The 14,723-nt window shown below is 42.7% G+C and overlaps 1 protein-coding gene across 5 annotated transcripts in view; it reads right to left on the bottom strand.

Annotated features, from left to right (window-relative positions):
• Positions 1-14,723, bottom strand: part of RPS6KA1 (ribosomal protein S6 kinase A1) — a 95,593-nt gene that overhangs the window by 3,745 nt on the left and 77,125 nt on the right. For all 5 annotated transcript variants that reach the window (XM_039334209.1, XM_039334211.1, XM_039334214.1 and 2 more), the window contains 11 exons: positions 13,522-13,592; positions 12,078-12,166; positions 11,634-11,698; positions 10,754-10,856; positions 9,745-9,872; positions 8,745-8,870; positions 7,325-7,414; positions 5,820-5,978; positions 4,498-4,659; positions 2,923-2,999; positions 931-1,048 (listed from right to left, as the gene is read on the bottom strand). In XM_039334209.1, the coding sequence (XP_039190143.1) occupies positions 931-1,048; positions 2,923-2,999; positions 4,498-4,659; positions 5,820-5,978; positions 7,325-7,414; positions 8,745-8,870; positions 9,745-9,872; positions 10,754-10,856; positions 11,634-11,698; positions 12,078-12,166; positions 13,522-13,592 (1,188 nt within the window). The remainder of the gene's footprint in view (positions 1-930; positions 1,049-2,922; positions 3,000-4,497; positions 4,660-5,819; positions 5,979-7,324; positions 7,415-8,744; positions 8,871-9,744; positions 9,873-10,753; positions 10,857-11,633; positions 11,699-12,077; positions 12,167-13,521; positions 13,593-14,723) is intronic.

The following is a 14,723-nucleotide window of genomic DNA, read 5'->3' as shown; positions in this document are numbered from 1 at the left end:
AAGGAGAATAAATAAAGCCTCCCTCCCACAAATCTGACCATAATGATGCTCGCCCCAGTTGGACCATGATGATAATTTTGCTTTTCTTTCTTCATTTGCCAAAAAAGGAGAGAAAATCCACCCAGACAAACTTTGGAGCTGCTGCTGGGCCTTTAAAAAGAATTCCTACAGAAATGACCAGCTCATTTGCCATCATGCCCTTAGCCCATCATGTTATCTAAAAGGAGCCAATATCTAAGGTTTTCCATCTCAAAAAGAAAGTGAGTGTCTGGATGAGTTTAGAGGTAAACAACAGAGCTATATAAAATTATATATGGTGGGTAAAAAGCAGGGTGGGAAGATTAAAAAAATACCTTTTCCCTCTCTCCCAAAATTAGACTCAATTCAATCAAACTGAATTGTGAGAGAATTGGGATAGATAAATAACTTATTTTGTTATGGCCAAGCATAATTTAACCTGTGGGATTGGTTACCACAAGGAGTAAAGGCTGTTTAATCGGGCAGTTTTAGCATTCCTGGATGATGAGGTTATGAAAAACTCATAACCATAACCCCAGACTCAAAACTCAAAACTTTTAACCATATCAGAATGGTTAAAAATTACATTCCAGAATGAATGTTCCTCATGAGGGTGTGGCAGCTCTCCTAGAAGCATCTGGCCAGCCACTGAACAAAAGAAAAGTGGACTATATAAGCCGTAACTTCAAGCCAGAGAACTCTTGTGGTCTTCTGACTGAAGGTTGAAGCTGCTTTGTCACTGCCTGAGTTTAAGAAGCTAAATCAGGGGTCTTCAAACTTGGCCCTTTTATGACTTATAGACTTCAACTCCCAGAATTCCTCAGCCAGGCATGCTGGCTGAGGAATTCTGAGAATTGAAGTCCACAAGTCATAAAAGGGCCAGGTTTGAAGATCCCTGAGCTAAAATCTTACTTTGGCTGCATCGGAAACGGTGTTCCAATTTCCTCCTTTGAGGGAAAACTTTCCTCCGCCTATCCGAACAAGGATCTCTTCAGGGGTATCACTGGGCCCATTTGCAAATGGAGTATACCTGCAAAAGGCAGAAGGGGGCAGGGAGAATGACAACAACCGCATATTTAATACATGCAATACCAGAATGTCAGATGGAAGAGAACATCTACAGCAGAGATCCCCAACCTTTTGGGCACCAGGGACCGGTTCCGTGGAGAGAGGTTTTCCTGCAGACTAGGTGTGTGTGGTTTTGTGTGCTGCCTGCATCCCACGGATGGGGCTTTGCTTGTTTGTGCGGCCTGGTCGCTAGTATGCCACGGCCTGGTACCGGTCCACAGCCCGGGGGTTGGGAACCCCTGATCTAAAGCATGGGGTGAGAGTAGACATGGATAGAGAAGACAGGAAGACTGTCAAGGAGAGAGATTCCCCACTACCATCTCAACAGCATTCAATTCCCAGAAAACTCATTCAACTGCTGGTAGAGATTTAAGTACAGATTATTTTCACTATAAGGTTTGGTTATTTTTTAAAAACACAGAGATCTACACAAGTGCTCAGCAGAAGCTGGGATTCTCAGGAGACAAACAGAGACAGACTCTGAATTGAGAGATTTCATAATTCATTATAATTATGAGCATGTAATAAGTCACAGTGCCCTAGTATGGAGCTGAATCATACGTCTAGTCTGTTAATGATTGGTTGGGAATGGAAGATTTGCTGTGGGGCAAAGAATTGGCCGGTGTGTCCTTCAAGTTTGTTACAGTTCTCCAGTTTAACAGTGATGGCTAATAAATGCCTATAGCAGCTTGGAAATGTACAAGCGTCGCCTAATTCTTAAGCAATATTATAATGAGCCTGGCTGGATTTTATTGATAGCCAACTTATGGAGAATCTTGCCCAAAGAGGAGAGAGGGGCTTCAAATGCTTACCCTAAGCAAAACAAAAAACATTTCTTAATTGGAATGGAGTGAGATTCAGACCAAAACTCCACGTGAATCAGTTTTTTACTCATTGATGGAAGAGAAAGATTTAACATGTTGCGTGAGCTCATTTCTGTATAAGTGAGTCTCCCCAAAATGTTAAGCCAAGCCTTCCAAATATCACTGTGCCTTTTGTGACTCTAACTATTGTGCTACATAGGGCATGACTGCTACCTACAGGTGATGTGAACCCAGCAATTGTAACACACTCAACAAAACGAACTTAAAGAAACCATGGCTTAATAATAGCGAAGTTGTCAGTAGCAGGGCAGAGTATAAAATACAGAATACCAGGATTGGAAGGGATCTTTATGTCCAGCCAAGAGACCCCCAACCTTTCTAGACAAATTACTATCCAATCTCTTCTTAGAAACCTCTGGTTATGGAGCACCTACAGCTTCTGGAGAAAAGCCGTTCCACTGATTAATCATTCTCACTGTCAGGAAATTCCTGCTTGGTTCTAGGTTGAATCTGTTTGATATACTTCCAACCTACTTCTTGTCTTGCCCTCAGGTGCTTTGGAGAATAAGTTGTGGTTCCCCTCTTCTTTGCGACAGCCTCTCAAACATTGGAAGACTGCTATAATGTCACCAATTAAGAATGCAGCTGAAGAGGAGACAGATTCTAACCCCATGCTCAAACAGAAGATTCACTAAGCAATCTCAAGCTCTTACTTGTGTTCCTATGCTCTCTGCTAAGCATGTGTTGCTGGGTTCACATTGTGCATTAGACCATGACTCATAGGTTCATATAAAAGGTTAAACCAAAACTAAGCCATACGATGGCTTAACTCAATCGGATTATCTCACCTTATCCTGTCTCACAGAATTACTGTGAGATAAAAAGGAGAGGTAGAAGACCACCTGTCTCTCCAGCATTCTTTGGAAGGAGAGTGGGTGGAATGAAAATTTAATAATTTTGTTTAATAAACAAAATTCTTGTTCTCCCAGCAAACACAATACATTCATCTTACCCTGCTAGCATTGTGTAGAGAAGGATTCCTAAGCTCCAAATGTCACAGGCCTCATCGTAGCCTTGGCGTTTCAAAACCTAAATAAGAACAAGAATGGATATATAATTATCAGTTCTAGGAAGAACAGGAAAAAAACATTAACAAAAAGCGAAAGCAATGAAGCTGGTGGTACTCCTTGCTAATTTTCTTGGTTCTGAAAAAAAAGAAAGAAAGAAAAGAGGAGTGGGTGACATCTCCAGCAATATAAAAATCTGCTGAAAAACCATAAGGTATAGAAAGCAGCTCAGTTTTGAATTTCTCCTCTTTCTTATCACTCCTGCACATCCTGTTAAGAAGATGATCAGTACTTGTTGGTCTTCTTTACCTTTCCTTATCCTCTTCCCATTTCCTGTTTGTGTCATTTAAGAAAAAGTCAGTCAATTCCACTAATTTCCAGCCATTGGCTGTGCTATTAACCAAGGGTGCTTTAAATACTGTGTAGTTACAAAAAAGCAATTGGTCTAATTAGCCATCTTATCTATGAATAATTTCTAAGCAGGGAGGACAACATTCTCCGTACACAGCCTTCCTCACGGTGGATCTTCCAGTTCAGGCCTTGAACCAGGCCGCGGAAGTGGCAGGCAAGCACGTGCACGGTCCATTTGTGAGAGCATGCGTGCACGCCGCTCATACAAATGGAGCTGTGCACATGCGCTTTCCCGCTGCTCGCACGGAACCATCCCCTCTGCCCCCCCCCCCACCAGGCCGCAAAGCCGGAAGGTTGGGGAACTCTATTCCAGATGAATTCAGCTTGCAAGACCAAAGATTCTTAGGCTGTTTATTCCTGGGATAAAATGGCAGATGTTCCAGTCCATACATAAAAGTTCCTCCTTTCAACTGCAGAACATCTCATTCTTGTCTCCTAACATTACACTTCCCCTTTCAACATTCTTCTAACAACTTTTCTTGGGAGGTATGAAAGACATCCCCTCAGTACAGAATGATCATCATGTTGTAATCCTCTGAAACAATCTGGAGGGAGTCTGCTTGATGGGACCATTTCAAAAGGGTCCCCCAGGCCTATCAGATAAAATACAGGTAGCATTTGGAATTCCAGGTATATTCTGGCTTTCTTACCTAGAGGACTCTGTGAAAGTGCAAGAAAGGAAGCCATGAGAATTTGAGATAGTTATTAAAATTCAGATGCAGTTAGGAACAATCACAAGAGAAAAGATCCAATTTTTATGTTGGTCTGTAACCCCAAGCCAAACATGCTAATATGATGATCTGGGGGAAATCTGCGGGAGGAACATAACTCGGGAACTTCAAAAGATTCAGCTAAGAGCAATAGTAGGCTTTCTTTCCAGTCTGGGGGACAGACACCAAGTGTCCAAACAACATTTACACTGGATTCCATTGTAGCAGATTCTCCTACAAATATTTGCAGACACAAAACTACCAAACAGGTCTTTCATTCAGACCAGTTGGGTGGAGAAAGTGATTGCAGAGACTTTCCTGAAATGGGTGAAATTAGTAGAACAAGTATGTTTTATTTGGAATTTAACCCCAACAAACTCAGGATCATGAGTTGCTTACCTCTGGAGCAACAAAGTTGGCAGTATAGCAAGGGGTCATGAGGAGCCCATTGTCTGCCCTCAGTTGCTTGGCAAACCCAAAGTCACAAATGCGAATACTCTCAGGGTTGCTGGAGTCATCTACGTAGAGGATGTTGCTAGGTTTCAAGTCTCTATGGACCACCTGCAAAGCAAAAGTGGAAATTGCAGGTCATGAGTTTGTGACTGCTTCCTTTCAATTTGCAGATATGTGCTCCAGTTCCAGATGTTAATCTTCATTCTGATCCTACAACTGCAGTGCATTCCCCCCCCCCCTACTTTTGGGTTACAGAGCCCCTAATAAGGATGACAAAAACATAAGCAGAAAAAAAATAGAAAAAAGGGTGTAATAAAACAGAAGTCACAATACATTGATAGAAAAGGATTGCTAAAATAATGTTGCAATGGAGACTAAAATCAACCTGAGGCCGAAGCCACAGATTTTTACCACAAGGACATTCTAGAGCAGTGGTCCCCAACCTTTTTAATGCTGCGACCCCCAACCGGTCGTAAATCGAGGACTACTCAACCGGTCGTAAGTCGAGGACTATTCAACTGGTGCAGCACCGTTTGCAGAATGGGACTTTTGGCGGGCTCAGCAGGGCAGAGACAGCCTGGACAACTCCTATTGGCTTTTGAAAGCCAATAGAATTAGACTCTATTCAAGAGAGTCTATTCTATTGGCTTTCAAAAGCCAATAGAATAAAAGGGAGTAGTCTTATAGCCAAGACAAAGCAGAAGCCATTGCTTTGCTTTAAGGCAGGCACATGTGACTCCTTCAAATTCAAGGCAGCACCACCAATCAGGTACTAACATCTGTAAAATACCTGATGTCGGTCTCTCCTGATGAATCTCCTCTGACATTTACCTTGTACTTCTTCCATACCCTGATGATACTTTTCTTCGTCCTGATTTTTTTTTTTTTTAAAAAAAGAACCCAACTCTAGTGGATTTAGCCTGGCTTTTCTTACTTTTGACATTTGTTTTTGCTTCAACACAGGTGATATTTATTTGAGGAACAAATTAAAACTTGCAATGCACATACAAGTTTGACATGCATAAAAAAACAAATGATCGTTCTGATGTTGTAGGCCAGGGGTAGTCAACCTTGGCTCTTTTATGACTCGTGGACTTCAACTCCCAGAATTCCTAAGCCAGCCATGCTGGCTCAGGAATTCTGGGAGTTGAAGTCCACGAGTCATAAAAGAGCCAAGGTTGACTACCCCTGTTGTAGGCATACACCCTGGCACAAAGACAGGGAGGCCCAGGGAAGCAGGAGGGTTCTTGCCGGCATCTCCTACTCACCCCTTGGGAGTGAAGATATTCCACGGTCTTGCAGATCATGTGCAGGACGGAGCTTGCTTCTCTTTCTGAAAAACACTTCTGCTTGAGAATCCTGTCTAGCAGCTCCCCACCTCTCATTAGTTCAGTCACCAGGTAAACATGTTTGCCATCATCGTACACCTGCCAAATGGATATTTCTAAGCAGGTCTGAGAAAAATGATTTCACTTGTTTCCCCAAACCATCTACCAACTTCATATGCTGTACATCCAACTTGAGGTCTAGAAACTGCACAGGATGCAATTCTGCACAGGGATAAAGATTTCTACAATACAGAAACAGCATCTCAACAACCGTGGGATTGTCAAAGAGGCTTGCCTCTCTCTCTAGCAATATTATGCTGAATCATAATTAACAGGCATGCCAGCAGAAATATGATGGGCTACAGCAATGCATAGGGTCAACTCTTTCACTGTAACCCCTGCTTGTTTTTTGTTCTACTTCAACAAACACCCCCCCTGTAAAATGGAGAGTCTGCTCTGAGCACCAGGAAGGAAGTCAGAACTGCCTCTGAATACGGCTTCAAAACGTCTGTGCCTTTTACAAATCTTGCAAGGCCATGACTGTGAGCAGATCCACTTTGGCAGTGAAAAAGAGAGCAAAGGGCTGTTTATCAAGAGGGTTGCATTTTTCACCAAAGAGCTACAGGTAATTCACCTAACGGTCTTACTTGAGATTGGAATCTCAGTCGCTGAGCGAAGCAGTCATTAAGTGAAACGCCGTGTGATTACTTTGCTCAATGACTGCAACCTTCGCACTCCTGGTTGTTCATTTAGCAATCTCACGGGTCAGTAAGCAGATGGAGTCCTAGGTAAGTAGGATGGGGGGCCTCGAGGGGCGGGGGGTGCCTGGGATGCCCAGGGCAGGCCGTGCACCAGTCTTTCCTCCCTGCTGAAATCCAAGCAGGATTTTCAGACCCGGAGTGGAGAGAAACGTATATATGGCCTATGCCAGGCCTCCCCCACCCCAAGGCACCCCACACTCCTTACCTTACTTCGCTGCCTCTCTGCTCTGGAATTCTAAATCCTCAGTGACTGAAAATCCTGACTGGAATTTGGGACAGATTTTTTTCAGCCAACCCCCAGAAGAGGGAGTCCTCGTGGTAGGCAACTTTCCCTGCTAGCTTCCCAACATTGATCTTCCGGGGAAGCCCGTAGGGAAGATGCAAAAGGTGATCCCATGATCACGGGGCGCCTGGCAACTCACCGTAAGTGCAAGCCAGTTGCCAAGCACCCAGATTGCAATCGTGTAACTGCAGGGGCACTGCAAGGGCCATAACTTCAGGCATGGGGTGTTAAGTGCTTTATTCAGCACTGTTGTAATTTGGAGCAATTGCTGAATGAACAGTTGTTAATTGAGGACTACCTGCACAAATATTCTGATCTACTGTCCTGCCCGAGTCATGAATGAACTTTTCCCTCATAAGCATTGTCTGTTGATAAGCTCTGTTCCGCTATATGACACTCACGTCCTTCAGTGTGATGATGTTTGGATGCTGTCCGTACCGTAGGAGTATCTCAATTTCCTCGGAGGGATCTCGCTTACTCTTGTCAATAATCTGCAAGAAGTATATGCCGTCTTACTACTACTCACTACTACTTTTGGGGGGTTTGGAGTATGTTTAAAAGTTGAAAACATGACATACGTATTTAATTGCAATCTCTCCAATAATCCTGCAAGGTTTTATTACTTAATTATTCATTGTACCTCTCGCTAATTCCAATAGTCTTGAGGCACGTACAAAGCAATTAAAACATGCTGTAAAATATATATTAAACCAATATAAAAAGGCTTAATTTATAAAATTAAGCAGCATAATCATCAGCATCAATATAAAAGTCACCATCCATGAAAATAGCAATAAATACAGAATAAAAAGAATAAAGTTTTAAAATCTCTACAATATATATTTTTAATTCCTTTTCTAATATAGGAAAGGCAGTCCGAGGTGTGATGCAAGAGATGCCTGGCTGAGGAATTCTGGGAGTTGAAGTCCACAAGTCATAAAAGGGCCAAGTTTGAAGACCTCTGGTGTAAAACATCATTTACACGACTACACACACATTATATGATCTACAATCCCATCCAAGATGTCTGTGTAGTCAGCAAGTGGCAGTGAGATCAGGGACTCTTCAGCTCATTCAACTCCACATTACATCAATTCACCCCCAAGATTGGCAAATACACTTTGAACAACCAAACTCACACAAAGTCAAGGCTTTCCTGTGTACACATTCCCAGTTTTGCTCCCCTGCACTATTATCTACCAGGAAACGTTTTGTTTAAACTAATGGTGGTATTTTTGAAGATTTCACTGATAATGATGATGATGATGATGATGATAAAGTTAAACTGCTCTGGGACTTCAGAATTCAAACAGACAAGCACCTGCAACATAACACCCCGGACTTAACAATTGTCAATAAGAAAGACAAAAAAGTCTGGATAGTGGATGTGGCAGTGCCTGGAGACAGCAGAATAGACGAGAAAGAACTGGAGAAGATAAGAAAATACAAAGACCTACAAACAGAACTAGAAAGACTGTGGCAAAAGCAAGCAAGGGTAGTGCCAATAGTGATAGGCTCCTTGGGTGCAATCCCAAAACAACTGGAGCACCACTTGAACACCATTGGCATTGACAAATTTGCTATTAGTCAATTGCAAAAGGCGGCCTTACTAGGAACTGCTTCCACGATACCTGTAATACCATGAAACATCCACATCTGCCTATCCCAGGTCCTTGGTAAGGACTTGATAGGTAGACAAACATGCCAAATCCAGTCTGAACATCTGGCTGACTATGCGATGATCATCATCATCATCATCATCATCAACAACAACAACAACAATAATGCGTTCTTGGGTTGGACGAAAGAGAGAGCTCTGACCTTGGCTGCGTATTCTGTGCCGGTTGCCTTGTGTATGCACCGCTTGCACACCGAATAAGAGCCCACACCGATGGCTTCTTTAACCAAGTAACCATCATTAAACTGGAGATTCTTCCCATGCAGTTGCTACAAGGAAAGAAAATGAGAAATAAATCAAGTTTGCTAGACTACATACAAAGTTTCTGAAAGTCTCTCTCTGTTGCTGAAACTGAACCAGCATGGAGAAATCCAGGTGAAGTCATGTATACAGGTAGTCCTTGATTGGCAGCCATTCATTTAGTGATGTTACAAAAGCAATGAAAAAGTGACTTATAATAGTCCCCACACTAAAACAGTTGCAGTATCCTGACAGTCATGTGATCAGAATTTGGGTGCTTGGCAACAGGCAAGGTTGCAGTGTCCTGGGGGGGGGGGGGAAATCACGTGAACACTATTTGTAACCTTTCCCGTTTTCTGCCAGCAGGCAAAGTCAATGGGGGAAGTTGGATTCACTTAACAACCACTTGATTCACTTACCAACTGCAGTGATTTGCTTAACTGTGGCAAAAAGGTCGTAAAATTGGGCAGGGCTCGCTTCACAACTGCCTTGCTTAACAACAGAGATTCTGGTCCCAATTGTAGTTATAAGTCAAGGACTACCTGTATGCTATTTTCATACACCTGAATGTTTCAGAATGATTTTCCAGTTAAAATTCCCCTCCTCTCTAATCTAAACTGGTACTGAACATCCCAGGACAAATAGCAGCTTTGGAGCAGATTAGATTCAACAGATGCGAAGAGTGTGTTGAAATTCATAGGTTTCATATAACAGATACAAATCATTTTTGACAGATACATAAACTGGCAACAGTACCTTTATGTGTGTACACAATTTTGCTAGAAAACAACTTAGATATGGCTTTTAAATTACATATGAATTTTTGCTTGATTTGGGAACAGCCCCCCTCCAAGGATTCTAGGAAGCATTGAAGTTTTGAATTCTTTTTCAGTCTTTTCTTACCTGAACAACAGAATGCAAAGGCACAGGTGGTGATTTAGCTTTCTCATCCTCTATCAGTCCAGTGGCCACAAAACTGAATCCTCGGAAGAGCTGATGGGCTCCTGCGCTGGGAGGAACTCCAGGTGAATCTAGAACAAAAATGGAAAAAAAGAACTCAACTCTCTGGAAGAGCAGCGTGTCAGGAACTGACCACTGGCTATTCCGTTCCCCAAACATCTATGACAGAGGTAGGACAAGAGCTGGCTGGGGAATTCTGGGAGTTGAAGCCCACACATTTTAAAATTCCCAAGTTTGAAAAATACTGCACTAGCCAGCTCTAAGATTGAGGTTCAAAGACCAGGATGAGGAACCCAGTGGTGTTGGACCAACTCCCTTCCCTCTGACCACTGCTGGCTTGAGGGTGAGAGTTCCAACATCTGGAGAGCCATATGTTCTTCATGTCTGCTATTTCTTCAATTCCATTAACTATAGGAACATGAAATGCTCATCCAAGATGTATAGTAAGGAAAGAATCGTATAGAGCAGGGGTAGGCCACCTTGGCTCTTTTATAACTCGTGGACTTCAACTCCCAGAATTCCTGAGCCAGCCATGCTGAGGGGAAAGGGAGAGTTTCCAAGCTGAGCCATGCTGGCTCAGGAATTCTGGGAGATAAAGTCCACGAGTCATAAAAGAGCCAAGGTTGCCTACCCCTGGTATAGAGAGTCCCCGTGCATCTTTTTATATTTATTTTGTGAGATGTCACTTTTCAGAGACAAAGTACCATTTCTCGGGAGAGTGTACAGGACCCCAAATCTTTCTGAACCTTATATATGCAACAAAAGCCATGAGAAAGGATCAAAAAAATGTGCAAAAGAACAGGCAAGAATCTGGTTCTTGTGGGTATGAATGAAATGACTTAAAAATGGAGGCAAGGGTTATTTCTGTGTCCCATGAACAGATGTCCAGAGGTGTTCATAAAGTGAATGCCACACCCTCTTGTCCTCAGATTATTAAAAGCCAAACACTAACCTTTGGGTGTGCGGGAGGTAAATTCTTTGTCAAAATAAAAGGTATCGTCTGGCCGGCCCACAGCTGGTTTGAATGGTGGCTTGATTTCTCGACGGAAAAGCTTCTGGAGGATGGAAAATCATACAGAAAGAAGAGGGTCAGGGTCAGGGTCAGGGTATGGTTGCACCAGGAGAGCCAAAGACACAAAGAAATAAAATTAGCTACAGGCTGTTTTTCATGGAAATGGTGCCCAAGTATTTGAGCAATACCAGTTTGGATATTTAGGAAGACACCAAGCTGGGTTCTAATTGTTTAGCTACCTGCAAAAGTTTGGAAGCCAAAGAAAATCATGTGTCTTGGGCTCTGATCTATGGTTCTATGAAATAGTCAGCATACCCAGAATTGCTTCTATCTTCGTTTGCTCCATAAACCAGACAAATCTATATACAGGTAGTCCTCAACTTACAACCATTTGTTTAGTCACCATTCAAAGTTATAATGGCACTGAAAAAAAGTGACTTATGACTGTTCCTTGCATTTCAGATTACAGCAACATCTGCATGGTCACATGATCAAAACCGCCATGTATTTACAGCTATTGCAGTGTCCCACCATTTGTGACGTTCCCACTGATGTCCAACAAGCTATCAATGGGGGAAGCTGGATTTGCTGAACAGCCATATTATTCTCTTAACAAATGCAGTGATTTGTTTAACGGTGACACAAAAGGTTGTAAGATTGGGTGTGACTCACTTAGTGATGACTTTGCCTACAACACAAATTCTGAGGCCAATCGTGGTCATAAGTTGAAGATCACCTGTATTGTCTTGGGGCTGAAGCCTGAATTTTAAGATCTTACCAAATGAAACAGGAAACAGAGCAAAAACAATTCTATACTCACATTCCAGTCAATGGTAGTGTAGAAAGAGTGACGTTTGATTTCTTCAACACCATCTGGGCCAGATCCTGCAAAGTAAGGTGCACTCTTTTTGACAAGTTCTACACACAACATAGAGTTAAATGCATACAGTAAAAAACAGGGGTGGGCAACTATGGCAACTTTACGACCTGTGGACTTCAACTCCCAGAATTTCTGCTGGCTCAGGAATTCAGGGAGCTGAAGCCCACATCGTAAAGTTACATACATGTCCATCTCTGGTAAAGAATGTGTCTCTCCACCCAGCAGCAAAATCCTATTTGTTTGTGTCCTGCGACTCAGCATCTTGATTGTTTTTAGTTTTGACAAGTTTTAACAGTATTGTGCTATGCAGAAAACCTGCTGAAAGAGTCATGGATGGGCACATTGCACGGATGCTCAGATGCAAAGCTAGCACAAAGGTCTTACCTAACCTGTTGATTGGGTTCCTCTTGAAAAGGGCTCGCAGAAGGCTTTGGGCTTCACAGCTTAGAAACTGGGGCATGCCCAGCTTTGCTCTAAATGAAAAGATATATATGTACACATGAGACAGCAAAGGGGGGAAAACCCCCACAGCATTGCCACAGACAATGCTGTTGAACTAGCCAAGAGGTTCCAAATGATGCCCCTCAAAGGCCTGACTTAATACAAAGCAGGGGCCACTATCTATAACCCCTGGAACAATTTCATCTCTGAATCAAGTGATGGTTTCCACCTGTATCCGAGCTAGGCAACTTTGGGGGCCCACTAGGGATTGTGAAAGTCTTTTTTTATATTTGAGCGCACACACAAAATTTATCCTGAAGTGGGGAGTTGAGGGAGGGAGTTGAAGGGGAAGGAGTGGCAGAACCTGAAAGTTAAAAGAGGGATCAGCCGAGAATCCCTACGTAGCCACAAGCGAGCTAGGTCCAACCTTCCTTGAATTCCGTTGACCCTTATCTAACTCCAAACAGTGCTAACCATGAGTTGAGAATATTCCTGAGCATAACAATAAACCAGCTTGTTTGGACCTTCATGCATGGACCTGGTCTTTCAGGTCTGATTTTTGCCTATTCACCTAATGGCTTCCATGGCCAGGTGCATCCACTTATAAAACAAATATTTTGGTGGGGATACTCAGATACTCACCATCACCTTCTCTCACGACTCCACGATGGTTTCTGTATCTGTGTCAACTTTTTTTTTCTTCTCCCCCCAACCCCCCCCCCCATAAAACTACAAAGCACTGGGCTGAGGGCACCTTCCAAGTTTGCCTTCTAATAATGTCAATATAGTCTGTGGGATCCAACACATTCTCAGAAACAAAAACGATGCTGCGAGAGTTTTGCAGCCTCACTTCAGTAAATAAACACATTTCCTGAAATTAAAGCCAAATACAGCAGAGTCTCTAGCAGATGCCAAGGCACATTGGCATCCATAAGCACCCTGATGCCTACGTCTCTCCCATGCTGCTGTGCAGCTGGAGAAGATTACAGCTTGCCTCCATATGTCCACCTTCTTATGAGAACTGAAATTCAACATATTTAAAGAGCACTGGATCAGCGTGGTTGGAATGAATTCACCCTTTGGTGACCATGAGATTGGCAGTCAATAGTTCAGAGGGGGGCATATGGAGATTATATTGGCTTCTTTTAAAGCAAATATCTCAACCTCTCCTTTTGGTGTTTTGATAGTAGCCAGGATGGTCAACAACTTTTTCTTTTTAACTATAGATCATAAAATCTATTAAAGCTCAGAGGGACAAGTATTAAAAAAGCATCAAATAACTTCATCAGCTTGGATCTCCTTACAAATAGACACTTTCCAAAGCAATTCACCAACCAAGTGTCAACCTGAGGCAAACCCTCTCCAGGATCTGCATGCTGAGACTCACTTGAGAATGAGTGTCATTGTTTCCTTCCTGTCCTTTCCTTGGAATGGCAAGGCCCCTGTCAGCATCTCAAACTGCAAGGAACAACACACAAGAAAATCAGTGAGCCAGGCAGTTCCAGCAACAGCACTCACCATTGTTATTTTATTTAGAACACAGAACATAAAATAGGGTTGAAAGGGAGCTTGGAGGTCTTCTAGTCCAACCCCCTGCTCAAGCAGGAAGCTTGATACAATTCCAGACAAATGGCTGTCCAATCTCGTCTTTAAAACCTCCAGTGATGGAGCAGCCACTACTTCAGGAGACAAGCTGCTCCAGTGATTAATTGTTCTCACTGCCAGGAAATTCCTCCTTATTTCCAGGTTGGATCTCTGTTTAATGATCTTCCACCCATTGCTTCTTATCCTGCCCTCTGGTGCTCTGGAGAATAGATTGACCTCCTCTTCTCTGTGAGAGCCCCTCAAGTACTGGAAAACTGCTATCGTTCACCCAAAGTCTTTCTCTTCATTAGACTACACATACCTAGTTCCCTCAATCGCTTCTCATATGGTTTAGCCTACAAACCCCTTATCATCTTTGTTGCTCTTCTCTGAGTTCTTTATAGGGTCTTCACATTTTTTTTTTATCACAGGGACCATAAGTGGATGCAATATTCCAAATGTAGTCTCACCAGTGCATTTCCTTGTTTTGATATTCACATCCAAGGTTGCTTTTGCTACCCAAGGAAGCAAAGTGACTTCACCCTGGTTAACCAGATGGGAAGGGCCCTTCTTATTGGTCAGGACAAAGCAGACCATGCCAACATGCAAGACATGCCTTCGTTTACCGTTGGTCTATTTGCATTAAGCATCAGTCTCCTTAAAATAGTTAAGCATCTAACCCCAATTCTGTTTGCAGAATTTTCATGAATGTCTCTCCCTGGATTTCTCAGGGGACCCCCTCCTGCAAGGTTAGGAAGGAAAAGGTTAGGCAAGAAGGCCTCAAGTGACAGGAGAAAAAGAAAAGAAAAATGAAGTCACAGAAGACCAAGCTACGACAGTTAATTCGGAGATTAATTTGATGGTGGACTTAAATGTGCCAGGCAGTGCGAAAGATATGGAAAAATATTACTGGATACAGAAATGAAACCGAGGGATGTTTTGCTCCTTAAAGGAGGTATACAATTATTAAACCAGAAAAATGATTTGGATAACTTTTTGTTATTG

The sequence above is a fragment of the Crotalus tigris genome, unplaced genomic scaffold, assembly GCF_016545835.1.
Source record: "Crotalus tigris isolate CLP2741 ecotype Arizona unplaced genomic scaffold, ASM1654583v1 scf7180000017628.32516253702:7417878, whole genome shotgun sequence".
Classification (NCBI taxonomy): Eukaryota; Metazoa; Chordata; class Lepidosauria; order Squamata; family Viperidae; genus Crotalus; species Crotalus tigris.
The sequence above is the reverse complement of the archived record's forward strand: the minus strand, read 5'-3'. Positions and strand labels throughout refer to the sequence as shown.